Below are 26,588 nucleotides of genomic sequence, written 5' to 3' on the forward strand. Positions count from 1 at the left end.
TTAAGCCAGAAACCTAGGTTAGCAGGCTCTCCTTCCCTCAGAGCTGCCCTTCCTGTTTCATCAAGTCCCATGGCTCAGCCTGGCCCCCAAGGCCTCCTCCAGCCCCATTCTGTCCCTCTTCCTGCTGCGGCCCTTGGAGAGTTGGGACCATGGGCCACCAAGACGGAAACCCCACCAATTCCTGTGTGAAGCAGGGGCTGCTGATTCATGGACTCAGTCCAAGGGCAAAGTCTGTCCACCTTCAGGCACAGCTGAATCCAGGCGCTCAGACTTCAGTCAGGGGGTGTTTGAAGCAGATGTGTGCCCTGAGTGTACACAGCCCCAGGCCTCCTGCTCAGACACTCCATTCTAATCCTCCTTGCTTGGCAGGCTCAGAACTGCTGAGGGAAGAGCTTCTTGCCCCTTCCACCCGGCTCTGTGCCCAGGGCCCTGTCCCCTCTGCTCTCTCTGGACAGCTGGTCCAATGGAGGAAATGGGGGGGGGGTGTCAGCAGGTCGGCTGAGGGCAGCCCCAGCGTGGGCTGGCGGTTGTGTGTGGGGGAGTGTGTGCGCAAACGGCCCACGGCTCCCCACACACCTGCGGGGGGGGTCCCTGTCTGTGTCGTGGCCTCACTCCCCACACTTACCCTGCCCTGTCCACCTGCCCTAATCGGAGGCTCCTTCCTGGGGTCTGTAATTCCAGCCGGGACCTCCCTCCCCAGGGACCCTGGAGGTGGAGGGAAAAATGGAGTGCCTCCTCCCTGGCTGGACGGACAGTTCCAGAAAGACCTTGGGTCTGCAGCTTCACTGGACACAGCTCTCTCTAGCTAGCAGCTTGTTGGGGTGGCTTCCCAGTTCCCCGATGTACCCTGCGTTCTGACCACCTCCAACCTGGGGGGTTCAGCTCTCCATCTACAGTCTGGAGCACTGTTTATTACCCCTCCTCAGGGCTCTCAGCTAAGAAAATGTTTGTTGAATGAATGAATTCCTCTTCTCCCTGAGGAGGTGTCTGTTGTCTGGTCTGCCCAGACCCCTCTATTAGCTGGCACTTTGGGGACCACCCATCCCCCCTGTGCCTGTGCCTTGTGGGGGCTGAGCCTCCCCTCCTTTCCTCCAGGAGCAGCCGCCCTGGCTGGTGAGGTGTGTAAAGAAAGGGAGCCTCCTCTTGGGAGGTCTTAAAGGCCAAAGCCACCCCAGGCCCATTCTGGTTGCAGAGTCCCCTCACGTGTGTGAGTCCCCGTGCCCTGAGGGGCTCCCCTCTCGCGGACTTGGGGGGCAGACTTGGCCTGCACGTGGGCATGTTGGCTGAGACCAGCCCCCCAAGACGCCGTGGCCTCCGGGGAGACACCTAGGACGTCAGGCGGACGCCGAGGCACAGTTAGATTCCGGACCACTGACCACCTGTACCATAGTTCATATATTTATTCTTAAGCAAGTTATCAATAAAAAATTTAATACTAAAATGCCTTTACATAGAGTTTGCTGTTCATAAAACCTTTGTGTTTTTTGTTTGTTTGTTTTTAGTGTTTACATTGAAAAAAAATCCAACCATCCTCTTAGTTTACACATTTACAAGAGCGAGCTCCGCCGCGTCCACCCTGGTCAGAGGGCAGGCCGCACGGCCCACGCGCTCCGGTGGGGGGACAGACGGGAGAGTCAGCGCGAGGGCCGGGAGAAGGGGCTGCTCCTTCGCTGCGTGCCCGGGCTTGTGAAGGGCCTCGGACTCTCGCTGTTGCGGCTGGGCTGTCCCCCACTCAGCGCCTTGGCGCCGGGCGCGTCTTCTCCACTCTGCTTGTGCAGCCGCGAGCAGGCCCTCGGGCGCCGCCTCCCGGGTGACTGCCAGGACTGAAATATTGCACTCGTGCCGAGACAAAGGGGAGAGCGAGGTGGGAGAGGTAAGCTGGTGGGCAGGGGACCCCCTCCCTGCCCCTGTGCTTCCCGTGGAGCCAGGAGCGGGAGGTGGGGCCGGAGTGGTTTCCCGGCCGGAAAGGAAGGGGCCAGAGCGGGGCCCGGCTGGGGTGCCGGGCACCCACCGACATCCCACATTTTCCAGGGACCTGGGCTGCAGAAACAGTGACTAACTTGGGGGGGCTTTCTTGGGGTTCCTGGGGAGTGGGGTGGCACGTGAGGACACGCGGCCCTACGTAGGTTTCTGGCATAAGGGCTGCTAGGCTGTGGGTCTGGCTCACCCGGTCTCTCTTGCCACAGGAGGAATGAGGGGGTGACAAGCACTTTGAGGCTCTTGGGTGCGGGGTGAACAGCCCCTCGTGGGCGTGGGTTCAGGCAGACAGGAGGGACCCGAGCGGCCCCATGCCCCAAACACTGGTCTCCCAGCCCGGCCATCGGCCATGCCCAGCGGCCACAGAAAAGGCGCCGGAACCTCCCGGTGAGTTGGCGGGGGCTGGCCCCTTCCCTGCTCCGAGTGGAGGCTCGGGCAAACTGACCATCGCAACGGAAATCAGTAAGAACTTGGAATATTCAGGAAATAAAATCAAAATGTCATTTTTTCCCATATCGATACTTTAAAATATTTGTTCATATTTGTTTTGAACAGAGGTAAGATACACATATGGCTGCTGGGGGACCAGCTGGTCCTGGTTTTATTTCAGCCTCTGGAACCCCTTCTGTCCCCGGGGACCCTCAGGGGGGCCCTCCCTCACTGCCCTGCACCCCAGCTACGCTTTTCCTAGTAGGTGGGTCAAAAGGGAATAAACACCAGTGTGACTCCATCGCACGGGGCCCCGCGATCAGTGCCGTGACCGAGGGTCCTGTCCTCCCTCCCGTGGCCAGCCCCTTCCCCGCTGCTTCCGTGGCCACAGACGCCCCCGTCAGAACTCAGCCAGGCTGAGCAAAACAGTGCATTTTCAACAAAAACCCCCAGAACGAAACCTACACACGCACGCACACACTCACGCACACGCATGCACAGACACCCTCATCACGCGTGTGGGGAGAAAAAAAAATCCTCTTCCACTATTTTTTTCCATAAAACTTCCCGCAGAAATACAATATTTACATAGAGAAATAAATAGACAACACACCTGATTTCTGCTTTCCCTGGCGGGAGACAGTCGGAGGTACTAGGGAGAATATGGCTTGGATTCTAATCTCTCGGGGACGGCCGGCGGGAGCGTGGCCGGGCGGCCAAGGCGGGGGACCCCCGAGGGCCGGGCGCCGCTCCCCGGGGAGAGGAATGCGAAGCCTGGGCCTGGGCGCGCTTGCATATTTGCCGTCTCGCTGCGTGCTCCTGCCGCCCGCCGCTCCCTGGGCTCGAGCCCCGGACCCGCTCGGCCGGGCTCAGCCCAGGATAGGCGCTCCATCGGCCGCCACCAGGCGCCCCGTGGTGGGGTCATACGTGCCCGCCAGGTAGTAGAGGTCGCGCCGGTCCTGGCACCGACGGCCCCGCGCCATCTGCTCGTACTGCTCCCGCCCCACGACCTGGCACTTGTGGGAGATGGTCTGCACGTCGTTCTCGTCCTCGTGGCAGGACTGGTACAGCGCGTTCTGTCGGGGGAGCGGGGAGCTGGGCGGGGCCGCGCTGGGGAGCCCCGTCCGGCGTGGGGCCCGCCTCTCGGTTCTGGGAGGGCCCCTCAGATCAGCCCTGGAGCCGTGGCCCCAGCACTCTGGGTCCTGCCCCTCTCTGAAGCGTCCGCAAACTCGTGTCCTTCCCGGGGGAGAACAGAGGGGATGCTGGGGGCCTCCTGGGTGGGGTCTGCTGCTTGGGGCCGCGTGCCCCCTGCGAGGTGAAACCATCCCCCCCGCCACAGGGAGCCTGGGAGGCACGGCCGGGGAGGGACCCCGGTGACCTGTCTCCAGTGCCTCCGCCCTCCGCGGGGAAGCCTCAAGGTGTGGGGGGCGGGGGGGTCCACGGATGGGGCCGCTCCTCTGGTTCTGCCTGCCGCCCCTGCCGCCCATCCCCCCCACCTTGGGTCTCCACCTCCCCCAGGCCCCCGCCTGCCCCGGCTCTCACCTTCCCGTCGCTCTGCCGCTTCCCCAGCTTGGTCTCCTCCGGGTGGTAAAACCACTTGACCTTCACCACCATGTTGCTGCCCCACGACTCCCACATGCTCTCGATGCGGCCAATGTAGGGCAGGTTGGGCCGCCCGGCCGACAGGAACACAGCGCAGTCCCCGACGCGCAGCGTCTCCTTGCCCCGGACGATGGCCTTGTAGAACAGCTTCCTGGCTTTCCCCTTCATGCCCCGGCGCTGTAGGGGACATAGCCAGAGGCAGACGGCAGTGAGGGACCCGGGGACTGGCGGGCAGGAGAAAGACAGAGAGGGACAGAGGGACAGCGGAAGGACAGACCGCACGTCTCGTGTGCAAGCGCGTGTGCACAGACGCCTTCGAGGGCCAGACGGGGCGCTCCAGGGTTAGGGTCACGCCCGTGCCCGCCCTGCACGCTGGGTCATGACTGAGGAGGGATGCTGGACCGGAAGGTTTGGAGGGGAGGAAGCCACGGGGGTGTCCACGGCAGTGTGGCTCCCAGGGCAGAGAGGCACAAACGGTGTTTCTGTCCACAGAGTGGCAGAAAGATGTACCCCCGGGGGTCTGCCGCATGGGAAGCAAAACCCTGGGGGACACGCCCCACGGCACCGTGTAGGCGGCGGGGACTCAGAGGGGACACGGGGGCAGCTGCCTGCCTGGTCACATCACGCACAAGCTTTTGTTCTTCCCAAAGTTCACTTATTTTTTTGTTTGTCGACCCGAAATAGAAAAACCAAAAGCAGGATGAGAGGGAGGGAGCGCGCGGGCTTCCGGGCAGCAGGGGCTCCCTGCGGGTGGGGCGGGGGCCCGGGCCACCTACCTGCGTGGGGTTCCCGGACCACTTCCAGAGCTGCCGAGCGGGCAGGAAGGCAGAGATCTTTGGCCGGTTTTCCACGGAGGGCAGCCGCTGCCTCCGCGAAAGCTCTTTGGCTTTGGAGAAGCTCAGAGCCTCCTTGCGCTTCAGCTTGGACTTGCCGCCGCCGGGGCCCGAACCCGCGCCCCCGCCGGCCACCGCAGCCCGGGACAGGAAGCAGCGCTGGGCGTGCGCGTGGGGCCCGCCGCCCTTGGAGCGCAAGGCCTCGGGCCGCGCCAGGAGGGCGGGCACGGGGTGGGTGAGGCAGGTCTGCAGCAGCAGGGCCGGGTCCTCGTCGTCCGAGCTGTAGGAGGAGCCCTCGTCGTCGGAGGAGCAGAGGCTGGAGGTGGACAGGGAGCCCGACGACGAGGAGGTGGAGGAGCCTGAGGAGGAGGTCGACACCGACAGGCGGGCGAGGAAGCGGGAGGGCACGCCGGGGGCCAGCCCGGGCCCGTCCTCCTCGTCGTCCGAGTAGGAGCTGTGGCAGTCGCTGTCGCAGGGCAGCGGGAACTCGGCCTGGCCCGCGAACTTGCGCAGCGCCAGCCCCATGGGCAGAGGGTGCACGGGCGCCCGCCCCTTCCTGTCCTTGCCCACCAGGGCCGGGTGCGCGTAGCTGGGGCTGGGCAGGGGCCGCCCCAGCTTGGGGTCCTTGTCGCCCACGAGCAGCGCCTTGCAGTTCTTGTTCTTGGGGGAGGTCACGCCCTCGTGGTCCAGCTTGACCAGGAACTCGCCGCCCGCCCGCCGCCGCGCACCCTTCTCGGCCTCCGCGCGCTCGGCCTTCTTGGCCCGCAGCAGCTTGTGCGCGCCCCCGGGCAGCCCCGGCCCGGCCCCGCCGACGAAGGGCGCGTAGGCGCTGGCCAGGCTGCTGAAGGAGTCGGCGCGGAAGCCGTTGCCGAACACGGGGGCGGCCACGCTGTGCACGGGGAACAGCGCCTCGCGGGCCCGCAGCTTCCTGGCGCTGCCGTTGAGCTGGAAGAGGTTCTGCAGCGCGCCCGGGCCCTTGCTGCCCGCGGCCGCCGCCGCCTTCCGCTTCGTCTGCGCCACCGCCGACCAGCTCAGCAGGGGGCTGCCCCGGCGGCCCAGGAAGTGGTCTGCGGGCCCCGCGGGGGGCTTGGCACCTGAGGTGAGGAGCTCCGCCTTGCCTGGGGGGGAGACCAGGTGGAGTCAGAGGTTGCACCTGTTCCCCCCCCACCCCCCTGCCGAGCTCTGGGCACTCCGCCCCCTCCCCCCAGGTGCTTCCCTGCCCCTCCCCCATGGGTACCGGCTTTGTCTTTGCTGATGGACTTCTTCCCGGGGGTCTTCGAGGCCTCGGGGCCGTCATGCACCTTGGGGGACAGGCTCGGGGCGGGGGCCTCGCTGGGTGGGGGGACCTCGAAGGAAGCTTTCTTGGTCCTCCGGCAGCTGCTGGACACCAGCAGTGCGGGCGAGGGCTCAGTGCCTGCAGAGTGGAGGTGCGCCTCAGCGTGGCCCGGCTTTTCCCCAGGTCTTGGGAGGAACCAAGGGAGGGGAACAGCGTGGTGGCAGGGAGGGGGCCCCCCCGCAGCAGCAGCCCCGGGGCTCACACTGGATTTTGAAGTCGGGAGGCAGCAGCCGGATGTTGGAGACGGCGATGTGGCCGGTGTCGCCGTCATCGAACTCCACGACCACGGAGTCCAGGTCCTCCTCCTCGTCGCTGCGGGAGCCTGGGGGTGAGGCCCAGCTGAGCAGGGGGCCCTCTCCGGCTGGCCCAGCTGAGCAGGGGGCCCTCTCCGGCTCTGCGCGGCTCGCCCCGGCCGCCAGGTGGGGGGCTCCTGGCACCTCGCAGACACCTGGACCATTCTGCCTCCTCGGGGCTGCCCCGGCTGCCAGGACACAGACAGCCTCGCCGCAGCCACTCACTCACCTGCACGACCCCGGGGCTCCACACCCCTGCTTGTGGCCCAGGGGACCCCACATTCCCTGTTGTTCCCGGCCGGGCCACGTGGATGGCCACAGCTGCCCGCCCTGTCCCCACCCGGGGCCCAGGGAGCCGTGTCTGCGGAGCCTGGATGCCGGATGTCAGCCCGCTCACCTCGGACCACGTTGCCTGGGTACAGACAGCGGGACTTCTGGCTCCAGTAGGCACACACCCTCGTGCCCGGGGGGAGGTAGCGGCTGGACTGCGGCCGCACATCCAGAACCTGCGGGGCCGGGAGGCGGGCAGTGAGGGGGTGCTGGGGCCGGTGGCCGCGGGGCGTCCCCTCACCGCCCGCTCCCGGCCCCGCCGGCCCCGCACCGCCTCCTGCAGCAGCTGTTCCAGCGAGTAGATCCTGGGCCTGTTGCCTCTCTCGCCCTCGATGACGATGCTGTAGCTGCGGGAGCAGACGTGTGAGCGGCCCGCGCTTCCCTGCCCACGCCCCCGCCCCGCGCTTCCCCGGGGCCTCACATGTCAGGGGGTTGCAGGGTCCTGACGCTGCCCGCGTACAGCAGACTGTCCTCCTTGGGAATGAGCACGGGCAGCCCGTCCTGCAGGTCCTCCTTGTGGATGGTGCACGAGCGCGCTGAGGGAACAGGGCGTCAGCGTCTGCCCGGCCCCGCCGCTGTCCCTGCCGCCCGCACCCAGGGGCACTCCGGGGCCGCTCACCCAGGGCTGCGCTCTGCTCAGCGCTCAGAGGCCCGCTGGAGGCCGCCGGCTCTTCCTCGCCTTCCTCCTCCTCTTCCTCCTCCTCCTCCTCGAAGCTGCCGTTGTCGTCAAACGCAAAATCGTTGTCCACCGCAAAGCTCTCCAGCAGCCGACTCACGGCCCGGCCCTTGCCCTGGGGGGCCAGAGGGGTCAACTCCCACTGGAGGGCGGGCGGGAGCGGTCTGCGTCCTGACCCGGCGCCCGGATGGGGGCGCTACCTGCTGGCCCACGGCCTCGCTTTCCACCGAGCCTACCTTCCTGCCCTTCCCCAGGATGGCCTTGGTGTTCCGCGGCGACAGCGCGATGGACAGGGCCCCGTTCTTCCGCTGTTGGGGCGGTGGGAAGGAAGGAGGTCAGCTGGCCCCGGCCTCCGGCTCCCGGCCAGCCCAGGGTGCGCCCCGGGGCGTGGTGTGTGCTGACGCAGGGCAGCCCACCGTGAGCAGGGAGAGAAGGGGGAGCGAGCGCTCCCTTGGCATCACTGCCCGCCCACGGCACCCAGGACCGCCGCGGCCCCCGCGGCCCGCCCCCGCGGCCCTCACCCTCAGCCCCGGCTGGAGAAGCGTGCTCTTGCGCGTGGCTCTTTTGAGACGCTCGCTGGCCAGCTTGCTGCCCTCCTCGCGGCAGGTGAAGGCCCGGGTGGGGCTGAAGAGGGCGTCCCTGCTGGGGGCGGCCCCCGTGTCTGTCCGCAGGCTGCCTTTGGCCTTGCCCTTGGCCTTCTTCCTGCCTGGGGCGCCCGGGGGCCTGCGCCCTGGGGCACGCTCCAGCTTGGCGCCCACCTCGGTCTTCACCACGCGCCTCTTGACCTTGACCTCGCTGTCTGGGCTGGACAGGCGGCAGGCCCCTGTGGGGGGAAGGCGGCTGTCCCAGGGGTCCCCGAGGCTGGGAACCTCCCCCCACCCCGAGGCAGACCCCTGGCCCGCCCGTGCCTCCTGGTTACCTAGCAAGCCCTGCCTCTCCTTCTTCTTCTTGGCCTTCTGGTTGGCCTCCATCTTGACCACAGAAGAGGGGGAGGGCCCCAGCACGGTTACGCTGGCCCCCGCGTGCAGCGTCAGCCCGGGCTCCTTGGGGGGTGCCTCTGTCCCCAAGAACCTCTCGCAGTTCTCGCTGTCATAGCCACTGCCTGGGGGAGACCGAGGGCTCAGGTGACTCGGCGTCGCGTCGGGGCCACGCCGCGTCGGGGTGGGGTCGGGGGCCCGACGGTCTGGCGCACAAGCTATGTCGGGGGGCGGTGAGGGGGCCGTCACTGTCGCCCTTGGGGCTACTATAGGGGAGAGGCACCTGGGCCAGGCACCTGGGGAGGATGTTTGCTCCAGGATGGGGAGGGTGGGCCCCTCTGACCTTCCTCTCCTGGCCTCTGCTTGCCTTTCTTAAGCCTTGAGCAGCAGGGCGCCCACCTCTGGGCCTGGGCACGGCCCTCCCCAGGGTAGCCCCTCCCCCAGCCGGCCTCCTGCTTCCTCTTCCCCTCCCTCTGCTCTTTCTCAGGCGAGAGCGTGGAGGGGGCGGGCAAGGCCTGGGGCGGCCGAAGCATTTATCTTCCCACACGCCGGTCTCTGGACACACGGCTTTGCTGGGGGCCAGATACCTCCCCGGGTCAGACCGGCCGGACGCTGCAGGAAAGCAGCCTTCAGCAGGCGGAAGGCCTATTTTTAGCCCCTGTCCAGGATGTGTCCGGGGGCCTCCTTCTCCCCATGGCCCTGCAGAGAGCCACTGGGCTCAGCCTTGGGGCGGGGGCTGCTTCCCCCGCAGCTGTAGCGGGAGGCTGTCCTCTTCAGAGGTCCTGACCCGGCTCTGAGGGCTGTCTCAGCCGTGGGCCCTCTCCCCCAGACCCCGGGGGACCGCAGTGGACGTCCTGGCTGGGGCCCTCATGCCGACGACTTGCCTGCCTCCTGTGCTGTGGCCACCAAAGCCTGGGCCGGGAACTTGGGTGTCTCCCTGCTGGCGCCCCCGTCCTCGGGCTGGGTGTGCCGGGCTGCCCCGGGCACCTTGGCAGTCTTGCCTTGGGACAGCTTCTTCCGGATGCGTCCCCCGGGGGCAGCCTCCTTCCGCCTGAAGGGGCCGAGGCCGGCAGGAAGCCCCTTGGTCCTGACCTTCGGCTTCAGCTGGGTCACTTTGTGGGCTGCGGCGGACGCCAGCTCGCCCTGCCCACTGCCTCTCTTGCAGCGAACCTTGTCCTAGAAAGGGCGGCAGCGGTCAGTGTCCCCACCCTGAGCCGCCACGCCCCCGCCGGCCACCGGCCCTCTGCCACGGTCGGCGCCAAAGCCACACTTCCCGGGTCCTGCCCTCCGAAGTCCAAGGGGGGGCTTCGCCACTGGAACCTACCCATCCCCCGCCCCGCAGCAACCCCAGACCGCTCCCCCACTGCGGAGGGAGCCCACGGGCCCAGGGGTCTCACCTGTCCCTCTCAGGGTCCTAAAGTGGGGGATGGGACAGGGGGTGCCCTGCACTCAGAGGAAGGGCCCACTGGCAGCGAGAGAAAGCCCCCTGAGGGAGGCCGCCCACTACGCAAGGGAGCAGTCCAGTCACCGTGGACAGCACGGGCTCTCACGGCTTGGAGCCTGGAGCCCAGAACAGTCTTTTTCTTTCTGCTGGAGCACAGACGTGGGGACGCACGAGCGGCCGGAGCCACACCCGGCTACCTGCAGCTCCCCAGGACTCTGCTTCCTCATCTGGCTGGGGGCCAGCACGGGGCGGGTGTGTGGCCTGCAGCTGTCTGCCCGAGCCCCCGAGTCCCCGCGCCCGCGGAGGCTGCCGCAGCGCTCACCGCCGATGATGCCTGCAGGCCCGCGTAGACACCGGCCTCTAGTCGGCTCTGCTTCTTCGGGGGCCCGTCGCTGCCCCGCAGCTCAGCACACAGCAGGCTCAGGCTGGACCGCACCGCTCTGGGGGGATGGGGTGCCGGTGGACGTGGGTCAGATGCGAGCCTGCCTTGGCCCCCTGGCCCCGTCCACCCAAGGGTCCCTGTGGCAGCAGTTAAGAGACCCTGCCCCGCCCCCACATGGGCTCTGCTTCTTTCCTGGACTGGGCTGTGAGTACACGCATAGCTGTTGGGTGGTCCCAGGGGCTGAGCCCCCCGCTTCCCGGCCAGGGCCTCCGCTCGCTGACCAGGGAGGGCAGCCCAGACTCAGGACAGGGCCCTGAGGCCTGCTGGACCACTCTGTGAGCTGTGGCCTCAGTCTTCACACCTGGAAGATGGGGTAACGACTGTGGCCCTCTGCAAGCCTGGGGTGGGGCCGTGCGTGGTCCAGGCCTGGCCCTCGGTGAGTGCCAAGGCCACCTGCCCCGACTTCAGAACAAGGAGGGAGCTAGAGAGGCTCCTGAGAGTGGGGTACCCTCCCTTCAACTTGGTCACTGGCAGGAAGACAATGGGGCCCAATGGCCAGAAAAACTCACGTCCAGGCTCTGCCTCCCAGCCTCCAGGGACCCCAGCTGCCGGGCTCACACCCCTGTCCTTAATTCCAGGTCTGGAGGGAGGGGTGCCCCACAAGTGTGGGCTGGGAGCTTGGCGGCCTGAGGGGCTGGGCCTGACCCCGCCCCATCCCCCACTCACAGGGTGGTAATGAAGAGAAGTCATAGAGGGAGGCTGAGGGCCTTGGCTTTTGGGGGCCCAGAGAGGCAGCCAAGCGAGAAGCCGGCCCATCCAGTGATGCTGCACCCCACTCCCACCCACGACCTTCTGCTTCCTGCTTGGTCCCCACTGCCGGCCAGCAGTGCTGGGCCAGGCCCCGCAGCAGGATGGAGAGAGAGTAGAAGCCCCAGATTCAGGCAGGAGCCCTGATCCTTGGGAAGAGAGGGTCTTGGATGCTGTGACCCTTCTTGTCCTGACGCCGCTACCCTCTAGCTGGGACCTGCCGTGGTGGGTCAGCGGAGAATGTGGCCGCAGTGCAAGGAGCAGGACGGAATTTCCAGGGCTGGGGCTCAGGGCCACGGGGGCCCCGGGAAAGCGCGGGGCAGCCTCACGGGGACTCCGACAGGGCCCCTAGCCAACCCCCGGCCTCCGTGGGCTCCGCCTTGGCCAGAGGTCCCAAGGGCCTTAGTTGGTCCACAAAGGGAAACTCTAGGGGGTCCCCCGCTGAATGGCACCTGGGCAACGGGGAGGGAGTGCTGGGGAGGCCCCAGCCCTGTGGCTTCTCCCGCCCCTGCCACAGGCGGGTGGACTCCCCCTCCCCGTAACCTTCCCTGCATTTGCTAATGTTTTGTGACATAAAGCCCTGAGATTAATTTTTTGCCTCTGTCTTAATTGAAGAAACCATTTAGTGCCGATTTAACTATTATTACCAAATCATCAGGATTGATGCAGGGCGCACACGCGCTCGCCAATCGGCTTTGCAGGAGCTCGTAGGATTTATGCAAATAGGTCTGCCGGGAGAGGCAATTTGCAGCCGAGAAGGACAATTATGCCCGGCCCGGGAGCGTGCCAACGAGTGCGCCGGGCGGGTAATGGGTAATAACACGGTGCCGCAGCGTGAGCAGCGCCGGGCGCGACCAGCAGCATCAGACGGGGCAGCCCGAGAGGCTGCTCCGTGTGGGCAAGGCCACAGCCAGGGGTGTGGACAGGCTGTGGCTGCGGTCCAGGCCCCCTGGGCTTCCGAGAGGAAGCAGGGAGCGGCGAGCCTCGAGCACAGCACCGGGAAGAAGGTGGCGCCTGCAGCGGGCTCCGTCCCCTGGACGCTCACCGGGACTAGAGTTCTGGGAGGGAGGGGCTGGGTCTTCGGGGGCGCTGGGGGCGCGAAGAGGGGCCTAGAGGGAACTACAGCCCCACCCGGCCCAGAGCGCCCTGCTCTGCCTGCAGACGCACCCGGGACTTACTTGACTTTCTTGCCATCGCCCCTGGGCAGCTGGCCCCCAGGACGCAGAGGGGACAGCAGGCTGGAGTACTTGCGCTTCCTCGGCCGGCCGGGCCCTCGCCGAGCGGGGCTGCGCGAGCTCTCCTCTCTCCTGGAGGCCACAGGAAGGGCGGTCAGAGGCTGGCGCCCACCTGATTCCCCAGCGGGAGTGGCGTGGTGTGCAGGGGGCACGGGCCTTTTGGAGGGCTATGGGGGCGGGGCAGGCCCTCCCAGGGAGCCGGGTCCCCATGTGCAGGCTGGTTCCTCATCCTTCCTTCCACTGCGTCTGGAGGCTGCCCCAGACCCCAGCCTGCAGTCTAGGTCGGCACCCACAGGGGCCCCCTGACCTTGAGGTGGCGGCCCTGGGCTGTACCACTGGGCCTCCTCCCCGCGCCCCCGCGGGCCTGGCCGTACTCATGGTCATGCCTGCGCTGCAGGCGCGCCAGCTCTCGCTGCTTCTCCTTGTAGCGCCGCTGTAGCTCCGCCAGCCGCACACGCATCTCCACTTCTTGCGTGTCCAGCCGCTCGATGGCGGCCTTCAGGGGGCACACCTGCTGGGCAGGTGCATCATGAGCCCGGCTCAGGCCCCACCATGAGGGTGGCCAGTGGAGGGGGAGACTCGGGTGTCCCCTGGGAGTCCAGCCCTGGGGCAGCCAGGCCCCCTCACTCACAGGCTTGGTCTTGGGGGTCCAGGTGTCTTTGCGTTGCAGGATCTGCATGCGGGGGGTGAGTATGGGTGCCCTGCAGGCGTCGGGAGCCGGGGTCTGGGCGCAGGACGGTGGGCTATCCAGGCTAGCAGCCTCCACCAGGGACCAGGCCGAGGCCAGCGTGGCCAGGCGCCGCAGGTCGAACGCCAGCAGGTCCTCTTCCTCTGCGGAGGACACGAGGGTCAGCGTGTGTGTGGGCGGCAGGCACATACTGCCCCCTGGATAGGCTCTCTATGTCATCCGGCATCTCGTCCTGGCCCAGACCCTCCAAGCTTCCCAAAACGTGGGGACCGAGCACCAGGGTGAGGTGGCTGGGAGCCACGAGGTGGGCACAGGGCCAGGTCCCCAGCAGCCCCCGCCTCAGCTCTGAGGAGGCGGGGGGACATCTCTCTTGGCTGCTGTGGGCTAGGCCAGCGGGATGGCCCAGACCTAGGGGCAGTGCCCAAAGCATTCACGCACTAAGAGACCAGCTTCTTATGCTTCCGACAGAGAGTGCCCGTGTTTCTGCCACGTGAAGAGTCGGGTGAGAGAGAGGAATGGCCCAGTGCAGGGTCGGAGCTGGGCCCGTGGAGGGCAGCATCTGTCCAGTGGAGAGGCCTGGAGCCCGGACTCAGGACAGGAGGGTGGTGGCAGAGTTGGGGAGTCAGGCATGCAGGGGCAGGCTGACCCCACAAAGAGCCACAGCCAGGGAAAGGGGGCCAGCTAGGGGGAGCCCTGGGCGGTCAGTTGGGGTGCCTGGGCTGGAAGCTGTCTGAGGGTACCTGTGATTTTCAGGACATATAGCTCTGCCCTCTGAGAGGCAAAACCTCCGAGGGGCAAAACCCCAGTTGCAGTGAGCACCCCAACACTCTGAACTTGGCTTCTAATACCATCCCACCAGGACAGGGCCCGGGCTTCTCAGAGAAACGGCTGGTCCCAGGGGCAGGGGAGGTGTGCGGACAGCCAGGAAGGGTCCCTCAGTGACAGGGACACGTCGGCGCCCACATGGGCCAGCCATGGGAACACGATTCCATCACCACATTAAACAGTGAAGATGGGTCGATCACAGCCCATCAGAGAGTGAGACCCCATGAGCCACACGGATGTAGGAGATAAATGCACAGGAAGACGCACGAGGGGTGGGGAAAACACCCCACTTCAGGCACCGCCTGCGAGATCCTTGCTGTGTGTCAGGGGAAGTGCCTAGTCATGCCCATGGCCACGGCCCTGCAGGGAGAGAGCCTCCGCCACAGGACAGAGTCGCCCGGCGGGTGCCAGGAGCGCCAGCCTCTGGCCGCTGGGCGTGAGCCGCGGCCGCTGTGGGAGTCTCTGGACACTCAAGAGTGCTGGGAATTCAGAGGTGCCCGGGCACGGGAGCCAGAGGGAGGCTGAGGGAAGCTGGCTCCCTCAGCAGCCGGGACAGGGCTATCCCCAAGCCCTGTATCAGGTAGAAATCCCACACTAGGTCCTATCTGCTGGGGTCACTGTGGCAGCCAGAAGCCCCTCTGCTCCACGCCCCCGGCCTCAATCCACCCCCCAGACTAGGCCTGTGGAGACCACAACCCCGCGGGTGAGCCTGGGAGGCCGGTGCCAGTGGGGAGATGTGCTGGGGACGGCTCTTCTCAGCTTCAAACCACACCCTGCCGACACAGGTGGGGAGGGAGGCTCGGGCTTCCCGCCACGGTCCTGTCTCACGGGGTCAGTGGGGTGGGGGTAGGGGGCCGCCAGGACAGGGCTGAGGGTCGGGCAGCAGGGGAGGAGCATGGAGGTCAGCAGACCCGTACAAAGCGGGATCTAGGGTGGGATCTTGGCTCAGCGTCACCCGGTTTCAGGCTCACTCAGGACGAAAGGGGCATCGACCCCCCGCGAGGGACGGGACTGGAATTCCGAAACTCCGGGGAGGACGGGAGGCTCAGGCAGTGCCTCCAAGAGCCGGGTCGCTGGGAGCCTGAGGGCCGGGCCCCCGTGAACAGGCCTCACCCCCCAGGACAGACACAGCGTCTGGCAACTAAACCCCTTTCCGGCTCCCAGGACTCAGTGGGGGGCCCAAGTCCCTTGGCATGGATCCTCCAGGGGGGAGGGTGGAGTGGAGGCGTGGCCACCGCGTCTCCCTTGGTCGGCGCACAAGGTGACGGGCATCTGGCCCGGCCCGGCGGCAGCGCCCATGCTGGGCCGCACGTGGCCTCCACATGAGCGTTCATGCAGTAGATGGGCGCCCATCCAGCGGGCGCTCATGTGCACCGACGGGCTGGACACACACCCCGCCCGGCTTCCGCTTGGCTCCCTGTGCCGGCGCACGGGGGCTCCGGGTCTGTCCAGGGGCCCCCACCGCACCCTGCAGCCCCAGCCCTAAGTGAGGCCCTCAGGGAAGCCGGCGGCACAGCTGTGGGTGGACAGCCCGTCTGAGTGGACAGAAGAGTGACACCGAGGCCTCTGGGGAGATGACCTCCGCGAGAGTGTCGGCTCTCCTCCCGGCAGCACTGAAGGCGCCGGCGACGGGCCTCGGGGAGCCTTATGTGTCAGGGAGACAAGCGGACAAGCCCGGAGAACTCTGGCAGGTTCCTTCTGTAAACATCACGGACGCAGTGCCTGGCTGGGGGTGCTCCCTCCAGCAGGGGGTCTCCTCAGGGGCCCCTTGAGGTTCCTGCTCAGGCGGGAAGTAGGGTCTGCTGGCCTGCGTGGGGACCCCACGGGCTCCGGTCCAACGCTCCCCGCGGGCTGGCACAAGACCCTATGCCTGTGCCCTCGGGTTCTTCCGCGTGCTGGGAGCCCAGGAGCCTCTCCACCTGCAGGTCGGCCCTGGGGCAGAAAGGACCAGCACCCCAGCCCTCATCCCTGGGGAAACTGTGGGGCACATGTGCGTCCAAGCCCTGGGGATGGTGTGACCAACCTCAGGCCACCTCCCCTGGGCCCGTGTGGGAGCGGGTCAGAGCTGAGCACCTACAGAGGAAAACACAAGCATCCCTGCTTTCCCAGTTAGCCACCGGGCCCCGACGGCCTTGGCATCCTTGCGGGATACCCCTGAGTCCTCCCAGGGCACCGTGAACACCATGACTAGGGGACGTCATTGACCGTGTCCCCAGCCAACAGCTTCAGGCGGGGCTAGGGTCGGGGGGGGGAGCAGTGGGGGCCCCATGGTGGGGCAGCTGAGCTGAAGCCCACAGCCCGACCCTGGGCCCTAGCAGGCTCCCCGAGGCTCCGGTGCTCACCCTGCAAAGCCGGCTCCCTCCTCCGCTGCTGGATCTCCAGGTCCGCCAGCTCACTGAGAAGGGCGATCCCGGGACTGTGAGTCCCAGAGCGACAGGGCGCAGGGGCTGTGTGTGGGGGCCCTGGGGCAGCGGCCAGCTGCGGGTCCCGCGGGCTGATGCCCGGCAGGTCCCCCAGGTCGATGGTGGCTGCGACCAGGGCGTCCAGGCCCAGGAACGTCCTGGGCAGGTGGCAGCTCCTGCAAGCGGAGCCCTGGCCCTCTTCCTCCTCCAGCTCGTCTTCCCGATCCTCAGCCCCCTCCTCCGACCTGGCTTCCCTGGGGGCCTGCTGCTTGCCAGGGGGGGCCTCGTTGAGGGCGCCGGGGCTTCTCTGCTGCTGTAGGGTCTGGGGGCTGGCCCCCGACGAGGGCCCCACCGCCTCACCCCCCTCCGCTGCTGCCCCTCCCTGAGTAGATTGAGCCTGGGCAACGGCCTCAGGGCTCCCTCCCTCGAGGAGGGCCCCATATCGCAGTTCTCGAAGCCCCTCCAGTGGGCTGGGGTCTGCTGCCTGCCCCAGGGGTCCCCGCTCGGCAGGGTGGGTGGTGGCGGCAAGGTCCTGGGTGGCCTCCCTGGCCCTTGAGGACAACCCCGGCTCCTGTGGGCTCTGGGGGCTTTGGGGGGGCAGCTCCCTGGGTGGGAACGTCCTCGCTGGCTCAGGCTGGACCCTGGGGGCTGCAGTTTGCATAGTTTTGGGGTCCAAGAGGTCAGGAGAGTGCGCGCTGGGGGACAGGGCGAAGCCCGAGCTGGCCGTGGGGCAGGTGTACCGAGGAGGCAGGCCTGTGGAAAGAGCAGGTGTCGTCGGGGGCAGCCGGGGGTCTGGGGGGCTCTGTTCTACATGGGGAGAGGGTGGCCTCCGATCCCTGACTCACAGCGGGGAGGGAGGGTCCCCAGTCAGCCCTTGGCCTCTGCCTTTGGAGCAGGGGAGATAGGAACCGGGAACACATTACATCGAAGGGGGCTGAGAGCCAGACTCGGGGCTGTGAACCGGTCCTGCGGCTGGGCCCAGCCTCGGCCACCTTCCCCGGCAGGCCAGACACTTTGTCACCGGTGACCCCCGCTGCAGGCCAGTCCCCCGAGCCCATCCCTCATCCTACCCTGCCTGCCGGGAACTGGGGAGGAGAGGTCAGAGGTCAAAGGATGGCGGGGACCCTGAGCTTCCACCACAGAAGGACCGTGGACAGGGAAGGAGAGAGAACAGAGCACAGCAATGGCGCCCTGGGCCCTACCAGGGGCCCTGGGAGAGGACGGGGCCCTGCAGGGGCCCCACGAGGCGGTCCCTCAGTTCGGCTCTGCACATCCACAGGTGGGCAGAGACCTCAGAGTGGAAGGGGCGGGCCGAGGTCAGCCCAGCGTCCGCCGCGCTCACCTGCTTCCAACGTGCTAAGGTCGGCTCCAGCCCGCCGGCTCTCCCCACTCACGACCTCGGAGCTGGGCAGCTTGGAGCCAGGCCCAGGGCTGCCCGAGGGGTCGAGAGAGAAAGTGCACGGGGCGCTGGGGCGTGGCGGTGTCACGGGGCGGCTGGCGGGGGGCTTCGGGCTGGGCGAGTGGCAGCAAGGGGACAGCTTGGCGGGGCCTACGGTGGCCGGGGAGGGGGTGCCCTTGGCTGTGGGGGTTAAGGCAACTGGCTTGTGGGCAGACTTGGGGGTCTTCTCCTGGGCGGGCTCCTCCAGCTCCGGGAGATGGTCCTCAGGCTTCCGCTGTCGGGGTGAGGGAGAGGCTCAGGGCGTCATCCCGCGGCGTGCGGGGCGAGGGGATTCTGGGGCCGCGCTGCAGCAGAAGGAGGGAGGGGGCGCCGCGTACCCCCTGGGTGCGGCCTGGGGCGGGTACCTGGACAGGAGCTGTCCGCTGCTGCTGCTGCTGCTGCTGCTGCTGCAAGGCGTAGAGCTCTTGCTGCCGCAGGAGTTGGGACCGCGAGTACACGGGGAGCTGGCTGGGGGGCTGCACGTGCGAGGCGGGACCCCGGCCCCCGTACATGGGGGGCCACAAGGGGGCCTGGTCCATGACGTCGGCTGTGGGCAGGGCCAAGGAGCATCAGACCCAGCGAGGATGGGACGCAGGCAGCCCCCAGCCCCCCGAGGGCCTCACCGCCACCGCCCGCTGTCCCTCCTCCCTGGCAGCTCCTCTACCCGCCTGCTTGCCTCCCAGGCGGTGGCCGGGGGCCTGCCCTGCCACCCCGTCCCCCTTGCGGGCTGCTCTCTTCCTCAGACCCGCTTCCTACACCTCCACGTTCAGGCAGCCCGCCCAGGAGGCTCTTACCAAGCGCGTGGGGGGCGGTGTGGGGGGTGGGCTCCGAGGGCAGGATGACGAGCTGTGCAGGGCTGTCCTGGGACAGGGGGAAGACGGAGGGCATGGAGCCTGGCACGGAGGCGGAGAAGCCTGGGGGCAGGTTCTGGTGTAGGGCAGGGTGCCCAAGGCCTAGGGACACAAGGCACAGCGGTAAGGCAGAGTGGAGTGGGGAGCCCGGTCTGGCCAGGCCCTGAGCTTTCGGGCCTCCTGCACCGGGCCAAGGGCCGCTCAGCCCCACGCCGGCCCTGCCCCACGCCCGCGGACTGCCCCCTTGCTTGCCGTGGGAGCACTGACCGTAGGAGTGGCCCCCCATCCACAGGGAGGGGCTGCGGGTGCGGGGCAGCCAAGGGGGATGGGCGGGGTGCGGGCGGGAGGCCGGGTCGCCACCCAGCTGGCCGGTCTGCAGGGAGGATCCGCCGGCGATCATGAGGTGAGGGGCCAGGTCCCCGGGGCAGCCGCCCGATGGGTGGATCCGGGAGAACTCTAGGCGGTCCTTGTTGTCTCTGTGGGTCACGGCGGGGATGGGGGTGTGTGGCGGGGCTCAGCACGGCCACTGGCCACCCAACCAGCCCTTCCACCCCATCCTGCTGACATCAGCCTTGGAAGGAGGGGCTTGGAGCCTCATGGGGACAGCCCAGGATCAGGTGGGCCTTGGTGGTGGGGGTCTCCATCCCAGCCGTGGCCCTGATAGCGGAGGGAAAGTCAGCAGAGCTCCCCCACCCCCAACAGGGGCAGAAACCCCAGCCCCGCGATGGCCCGTCAGGCTGCTCTGTCCCAGAGCTGTGGTCCTGCTCACCCCCGGAGGGTGGCAACACCCCGTCCTTACGGCAGCAGCAGCTCCCGGCCGGCGAGTCCCAGGCGGTCCTCAGGCAGCCGGGCCCTTTCCTCCTCGGCCTCCAGGTCCAGCGCGGGGGTGGGGCGGGGCGGGCCGCCTGCTGCACGAGGAGGAGAAGGCAGAAGGCTCGAGGGTCTGGGTGGCTGGGGCGGCCAGCCCTGCAAGGGGTGGGACCGCGGACGTGGGGCGGGGACAGCAGGAGAGCCCAGGGCCCATCCCAGCTAAGCTTCAGACGGGCACGTGAGGGCCGGCGAGCCCCACTGCCCACCTCCCTGCCCACCAAGGGTCCTACCTTTGAAGGCAGGGGCTGCCCGGCCCTGCCGCCCGGTATTGGCGCCGTAGGCTGTCTCCGGCCGGCTCACCGTGTCCTTCTGCCGGGACAGGGCCACCGCGATGCCCACGGGCGGCTGCCTCACTTCTGCGTCGCTGTGTGCGGTGTCGTGCTCCCGGCTCCGGGCACAGTCGGGCCTCTCGGCCTCGCTGGGGGCCTGGGCGGGGCCTTTGGGGGCTGGGAACTTCATCTCCTGCTGGGCACAGCTGGCCTTGAGACTGCCCAGGCCCACGAAGGGTGCCTTCCGGCCGGCGACCAACGCTTGGCTGCTGTACTTGAGCAGGCTCTGCATGGCCGAGACCTCGTCGGGTGGCGCGGGCAGGTCCTGGGGCAGGAGGCCGGCCTGCTGGAGGCCGCCGCTGAAGGGGTCCAGGTAGGCACCGCCCTTACGCTCCTCGCCCACGGCCATGGCGGCGCCCTGGCCCGACTGGATACTCCACGGGGGCAGGTGGGGCCCGCCGTAGCCCAGAGAGGACAGTGCCAGGGACTTGCGCTTGGCTTCAGCCCCGCCACTGCCCCCCGGCTCCCCCTCGGGGGTCACCAGGTGCTGCTGATGCCGGATCCGGGCCACCTTCTGGGCCCCAGGGGGGCCTGCGGAGGTCTTTTCTAAAGTGCAGCAGGCCTGGGGGACCTTCCCCCCCAGCGGGTCTGGGTGACCTGGCCGGGCACAGTCCTGCGAGTGGGCGGGCAGCTCGAAGTAGCCACTCTTGTCCAGACCACGTTTGGGGAGCGTGGGGAAAGGGGTCTCGGGGCCTGTGCTGTTGAAATACTCCAGGCCCTTGAGCCGGGGGTTGGGTGCAGCCTCGAAGCCCCCAGGCCGCCGTTCCCCCTTGCCCTCGGCCTTCAGCTGGGTGTAGGGGACCCCGTAGGGCACGGCGTGCTCAGGGCCCAAGGCGCCATCGAGGTGCCGATCTTTGCCCTCACCTGCCACGGCACAGGCCTCAGCGGCCTGGAAGGGGCGGCTCTTCTCAGCCAGGTGTCCCACGGAAGGCACGAAGGTGGGCCCGCTGGCCTTCAGGTCTCGGGGGACTTTGTCCTGCAGCGGGCAGAGCCCGTCAGGGCCCGCGTGCAGCTGCAGGCAAGGGAAGGAGCCAGCGGCCGTGCTGAGGGGCGGGGGGGGCCCGGCGGGCAGGCCGGATGGCACGGTGTAGGCCACGGCGTGGTGCAGCATCTGCCGCCTCTCCAGGCACTCGCTGAAGGCCGGCCCGGGCTCTGCAGGGCCCGCCGCCTCCTTGGCGCAGCGTCCGGGGGCCGCCCCCGCCACGCCAGGCCGCACCAGCATGCCACCCGCACAGCTGGCCAGTGCGGCCTTGCCCATCTCGCCGTTGAGCACCTTGGTGTTGAGGAGGCAGGAGGCGAGGTGCTTGGGGCGGCCCTCGCAGGCTCCGCGGGGCGTCACGCCGCTCTCCTTGCAGTGGCCGTCGGCGGGCACGGGCAGCGCCAGCTTGTGCCGCTCCTTGCCGCCCTCCTCCTCGGCCGCCGGCCGCTCCTTGCCCTCCGCGGCCTTCCCGGCCTTCTCTCTGCCCAGCAGGAAGCGGTCGAACTCCTTGGCCCCCTTCTGGAGGGGGCCAGCCTCGCCCCGGTCACGGCTGCAGGAGCCAATGGGGTGACCGGGGGCGGCCCGGGCCACACCGGGGAAGCTGTGGTTGGCAGGCAGGAGGGTGGGCTGGGGGGGCAGGTAGAAGTTATCTGCATGCCAAGAGAACCAAGGTCACTGGGAGGGCTGGGCCGGGGGCAGGAGAGGTCAGACCCCCCCCCCCCCCAAACACAGGCTCTAGGAGCCTCTCCCCACCAGCAGCTGCTAGCGACCCGCGGCGGCTGTTGCAAAGAGCTTATGCCGTGAAACCACGTGCAGTTCCCCGCGCTCGCCTTTTGGGAGTGCACACGTCAGAGCACGGAGCCCACTCACGCACGCGACCCCCACCTAGACTTGGGCGTCACCCCAAACCGAAGCTGCGCTTCCCCTGAAGGTTCTGACGGGCGTGCAGCCCCCCGGAGACAGGAGCGGCGAAGGGTCTGGCTCCCCTGCCCGGTGCCGAGAAGCACAAGTGGGGGAAAGGCAGGAGCAGAGGCAGGGTGCTCAGGTACCTCCGCTTCCCAGGCAACGCCAGCAGAGTGAGGACCGGGCCAGTCTTCACAGCCACTGGAGCCTTAACACCGGGCAGGGTGCTGACCCGCCGCCATGGGTGGGCTACGTGGACGGCGTGCACAGCAGGAGAGAGCCTGCGGCCTGGGGACCGCACACGGATGACCGCCGAGCGCTGGGCTCTGACCAGGCCTCTGTGAGAGCTAAGACCCCCCAGGACGAAGTGAGGCCTTGTCTGATGATGGGCCCCTGGCTCCTCTGTACGGTGGTCACCGTGGACACCTCTGGCTGGGGCTCCAGTGACAGTGCAGACGAGGAAGTGGCCCCCACCTCCAGACGGCCGGCCGTCACTACTTCTAGCCTGCTATCGGCTTGCTACAGCCCTGCAGCTCAAGGTCCCTCCAAGAACCCCGGCCCCCTTGCTGGGCTACGGCTTGCTGTCCAGCCTGGGCCCTGGGCCAAGCCGGCCATACCATCCCTGGGGGTCCCTGGCCAGCCCTGGGGACACCCACTGCTCCCAGAGCGAGGGCTGGGCTCCTGTCTCCGGGGAGCTGGGGGGCTACCCCCCTGCAGCCAGCTGGGGTGGCAGACAGAGGAGGGCCTGGAGCCCAGAGGGGGCAGACGAGGGAAACAAAGAAACATTTGGAACTTGTAAAACTGTCCTCAGTCGCAGAAGTTCCTTGTCAATTTCCTGCTAATCAAAACAAGGGGGAAGAGGGTAGCCTGGGTGAACCCTAATTAGCTTGATTTCCGAAACCCAAATGTTTGGATGGGACGCTGCCACAACGCTGAACGCCAAGAGGCCACCAGCGCTCGGGATGCCGGCGACCCACGGCTGGAGGGGAGTTTCTGGGCTCTGGTTCAGCCCCTACAGACGCCGTCAAAACAGCTGCACATGTGGGAGTCTGGGGGACCAAGCCCAGGGCTTGTGGGGGGCTGACCATCCCCCGGGGATGGGGCGGGGGCTTTGCCAGCCCTGCCCACTGCAGGCAGGGTCTCATCTGCGTCAATCCCCACCAGCCAGTCTAGGGTGGGGTCAAGGCCGCGGCTTTCCGGACCTTGGCCACCCTGCCAGGCCCAAAGCAGCAAGACACACCAGTGTCCTAGAACAGGGGTCTCTTCGGGAGAAAGGGCTGGGGCGGGGGTAGGAGGACACGAGGGATGGCCGAAGCCTCGCTCCCAAATCTGCCACGCTGGGGTCGTCTCGCTAAGGTCCCCTTCCTTGCCAGAGATCCGCTCTGGCACACTCTGACCTGACCACTACCTCCTGAAACCCTGCCCGGCGTCCTGTCTACCACGTGGGCTTGGGGGGTGCCTCCTTGGCCTCCACAAGAGCCCCAGTCTCGGGGCTCCTGGGGCTCCCCCGAGGTGCATCAATCCTCACCCGGGGGGCTCCCTGGCACCGACCCCCACCATGTGTGCCCAGCCACCACCTGGATACTACTGGGAGAGACTCTCTGTGTGGGAGGTGGCCACACCTCCACAGCTACACCCCTCCCAGGGTCTGGCCACGGATGGGGGTTCATCGAGGACCTCCTGACCCTCACACACCAATTCAGTCTCGTGTCATCAGAAACAAGTAACCAAACCAGCAGTCTCCTTGCCTGTCTCCTGGACACCAGCCCAGAGAGCCCTTTCTAAAAGCCAAACAAGAGGCCCCCGGGGAAAACTCTGCAAGACAGGCCACGAAGGCCTGCAGCCACTCCGCACACCTGTCCCTTCTCTAGGGGCCACACCTCCCTTGGCCTCCTTGACAGGGTTCATGTCCTGGACATCGGGCCTTTGCACAGTGTGTGTGCGTGTGCGTGGGACAGCTCACACGCATGTGCCCTCCCCACCCTCCAGGAGCCCCAGACCCTAGCATGGCCCCAAGCCAGCACTTGCCTTTTTGGGTTCCATAGAAACGATGTTGCCCATAGAGAACGTTGCTGTTTCCATGGTGATCCAAGTGGCTCATGGGTAGGAAGGTGGATGCCAGACCCCCCGAAAATCTGGGGTACCCTGGAGCTAGGGAAGGAGAGAGACTGGCTGCAGAGGCACGGCCAAGGCCCTGGCCCGCTCCGGCCCTGACCCCAGGGAGGTGAGAAGCAGCGGGCAGCCCGGGGCGGCGCCCTGCCAGGCTTGGTGTGTCGTCTGCCGGTGGGAAATCAACCCATCAGCACATCACATTAGCTCTGGCTAGACCAACACCATCCCTCCGGTGCGGTACAAATTGAATTGCTGATGGGCCGGGAGGGGAGGGTGGACGGTGGAGGAGGGGCCCGTGGTGCCTTCCCCAGCTGCCCACAGCGGCGTGGGGGCTCTGGGGCCGGGCAGGAAAGTGGCCCTGGAGAGGCGCCGTGGGAGGACATGCACACCGGACACGGCAGGACACAGGACAGCCGGGGCCGGACGCCACCTTGGCCTGCGCCATCCAAGCTACCGGGCAGCTCCGGGGTTGGGCGGTCCACGCCCTGGGGCTGGCGCGGTCAGGGTATGGCCGAGGACCGTTTGGCTGGAGGCTGCCGGCCCTGTGGTGTCTCCGCTGCCTGGGCCTCCTCTGTGCTTGGAGATCTACAGAGGGAGCTGGCCCCCAGCCTGGAGACCCTCCCTGGCACTTCTGAGTCATGCCTGGCAGGCCCTTCTCTGGGCCCCAGGGCCTAAACTGGCCTCTAGGCCTGGCCCTGTCCTGCCCCGAACAGGAACGCCAGCCACATCCTGCCCCCCATCCCCACCCCTGCCAGTCTTGGACCTTAGGAGCTCCAGCCACCTGGTACACACACGCTGCCCCCAGGGGGATGAAGACAGACAGGAGTTAAGCAAGGCCTGGGAGGCCCTTCCTGGACTCCTGCCCTGGCCAGGCCCGGCTGTGTCTGCGGGACGCCCAGAGCCTCCAGGCACCTTGAACGTGGCTCTTCCCCGCTGGTGATTCCTGACCTGGGCCAGCAGGGAGGGGTGGCGCTGGGGCCCGGTACTGGGAAGCCGGGTCACCTGCTGGGCCGAGGCAGGAGGACGCAGTCTCACGCTCTGAACACTTTCTCCATGGAAAGCTCTACAGGAGTTTCTCTCGGGGACACCAGGATTGTTGTCCCTGGAGGGACCGGCTCCTGGAGCAGCTTCCCACCCTTCTGGGTGGCCTTGGCTGCAAAGAGGAAGCCGCCATCCAGGGGTTTCCCCAGAGAGGAGCTGCTGCGGGGCCCTGCAGACAGCCGTCCCGGAGGGCAGGCGAGGCCAGGTCCCCAAGCGAGTGCCTGTTGTAGCCACATGCTGGGGGCTACATGCTGGGGCGGGGGAGGGGCAGCCGTACCCCTCGGAGTGCGTCACGGAGGGGTCCCTTCCTTTTCACTCGTCCTCTGTTTCCCGAACTGCACTTATGACCAAATCCCTCTGCGGACCCAGTGAACGTTTGTTTCTTGTGCCGGCTGGTGGCCGGTAAGGTACCAGCTGGTGGCTGGGCACTCCATGGGGTACCCCGAGGGAACCACCTTTCCAGAAGGGGCAGGGTCAGAACCACAGGACTGTCCTCCAGGCCCCCAAGCCCTAGTCCTCGGGCAGGGACATTGGCTCATGGCCTGAGGCGGGCCTGGCTGGGCTGTGGGAGGGAAGGGGGGTGGAGGGTTGGAGCCAGGGGGGCCTGGGCTCTAGGTCAGTGCTGGGCCGCTGCAGCTACGCGGGGGTGCGGGGCAGTCCGCAGCTCACCTTGAGCGTCAGGGGTCCGGGAGGCCCCTCGCCAGGCCTGAGGCTAACGGGGAGCTGTGCTGCCCCAGGGCAGGCTGAGAATGGGTTGCAGGGGCAGAGCTTGGACTGGAACATGGCCAGCATCGAATGGGAGCCCCCGCCGGGATCAGGCCCCTTCCAGACCCTAATGATGCCACGGGTGGTTCTCTTCCAGCCCCTCCCGCGGAGGCAGGGCCGGGTCCGCAGAGTCCGGCCAACTGGCCCGGTCTGTCTGCAGAGACGCATCTGGGACAGCTGCTCCCCAGATCACACTCAGCTCCTGGAGGCCCCGACAACAGCCGCGAGCGGGCTGGGGCCGGGAGCCGCGGGGCGGGGGGCCGGGGAGGGGGAGAGGTTCAACCACCACAGCTGTCCCCTTTTAATTGGCTGCTGTTAAATGTTTTACGGGCCTCGTTTTGGTAAACAGAAGTCTGTAAATTCCTCCTGCCCAGAACCCGTTTCCCGAGCGTGGACCCCCCCTCTGTGACCCCCGGGGAGGTCCGGGCCTGCCCACCCGCTGCGTGGTGGCGCTGTGAGGGTGCCTGTCGTGCGCAAACCTGTCCTTCCGGGAGGGTGGCCGTCCAAGCGCAGGGGCCCCCTCCCACCCCCAGCCTGCCCCTCAGGGGAAGTGGGGGGAGAAGGAAGAAACAGCAGAAGGGCACGGACCGGGGACCCGGGCGGGGGAGGGGGCTGCAGGGGCCTGGGGGCAGGGGCCTCCCAGCCCGGACACAGAAAGGTCCCTTTCTTTCCCCCAACACGACCATCCTCTCTGACCTGAAGAAAAGAAAAGCCGATTTTACACAGCAGCTGTACTGCGGGGGCACCAGCCAGGGCCGCCGTGGCTGGAACCCACGGCCGGGTCCTTGAAGGGGCTATGCGGGGGACAACGTGGGGGCTGTGGTCGTCAGCAGGGCTTGAGGCCCGAGGCGCAGGGAGAGGGGAGGGGGCTGGACACCAGAAACGCAGGACCAGAGCTCCTCAAGTCCACACCCCTGCAGGGGATAGTGTGGTTGGGGACCTCCTTCCCGGACCCCTTGTACCCCTTGGGTTTGGGGCTGCTGTGACCACCTTAAGGGACAGGGGGCAAATGTGTGTAGAGCAACAGCCCAGGGTCGGGGGAACCAGGCCCCAGACCTGTCCCT

General features: G+C 67.4%; 1 protein-coding gene across 3 annotated transcripts in view; it reads right to left on the bottom strand.

The window, feature by feature from the left end:
• Positions 1-1,377: 1,377 nt before the first annotated feature.
• The window catches only part of BAHCC1 (BAH domain and coiled-coil containing 1), a 55,853-nt gene continuing 30,642 nt past the window's right edge, over positions 1,378-26,588 (bottom strand). The window contains exons 3-27 of one of the 3 annotated variants that reach the window (XM_059147886.1): positions 23,635-23,757; positions 19,626-21,353; positions 19,325-19,430; positions 18,793-19,001; positions 18,469-18,627; positions 18,040-18,221; positions 17,579-17,909; positions 16,177-16,989; positions 12,953-13,152; positions 12,696-12,832; positions 12,265-12,393; positions 10,220-10,337; positions 9,334-9,629; positions 8,396-8,574; positions 7,998-8,299; positions 7,713-7,787; positions 7,420-7,591; positions 7,222-7,336; positions 7,072-7,147; positions 6,868-6,976; positions 6,380-6,499; positions 6,079-6,255; positions 4,785-5,959; positions 3,949-4,185; positions 1,378-3,482 (exon numbers count right to left, since the gene is read on the bottom strand). In XM_059147886.1, the coding sequence (XP_059003869.1) occupies positions 3,276-3,482; positions 3,949-4,185; positions 4,785-5,959; positions 6,079-6,255; positions 6,380-6,499; positions 6,868-6,976; positions 7,072-7,147; positions 7,222-7,336; positions 7,420-7,591; positions 7,713-7,787; positions 7,998-8,299; positions 8,396-8,574; positions 9,334-9,629; positions 10,220-10,337; positions 12,265-12,393; positions 12,696-12,832; positions 12,953-13,152; positions 16,177-16,989; positions 17,579-17,909; positions 18,040-18,221; positions 18,469-18,627; positions 18,793-19,001; positions 19,325-19,430; positions 19,626-21,353; positions 23,635-23,757 (7,475 nt within the window). In that variant the 3' untranslated portion in view covers positions 1,378-3,275. Of the gene's footprint in view, positions 3,483-3,948; positions 4,186-4,784; positions 5,960-6,078; positions 6,256-6,379; positions 6,500-6,867; positions 6,977-7,071; positions 7,148-7,221; positions 7,337-7,419; positions 7,592-7,712; positions 7,788-7,997; positions 8,300-8,395; positions 8,575-9,333; positions 9,630-10,219; positions 10,338-12,264; positions 12,394-12,695; positions 12,833-12,952; positions 13,153-16,176; positions 16,990-17,578; positions 17,910-18,039; positions 18,222-18,468; positions 18,628-18,792; positions 19,002-19,324; positions 19,434-19,625; positions 21,354-23,634; positions 23,758-26,588 lie in introns of all 3 variants that reach the window. The other 2 variants (XM_059147885.1, XM_059147884.1) reach the window with 2 other exon arrangements.

The sequence above is a fragment of the Mustela lutreola genome, chromosome 15, assembly GCF_030435805.1.
Source record: "Mustela lutreola isolate mMusLut2 chromosome 15, mMusLut2.pri, whole genome shotgun sequence".
Lineage (NCBI taxonomy): Eukaryota > Metazoa > Chordata > Mammalia > Carnivora > Mustelidae > Mustela > Mustela lutreola.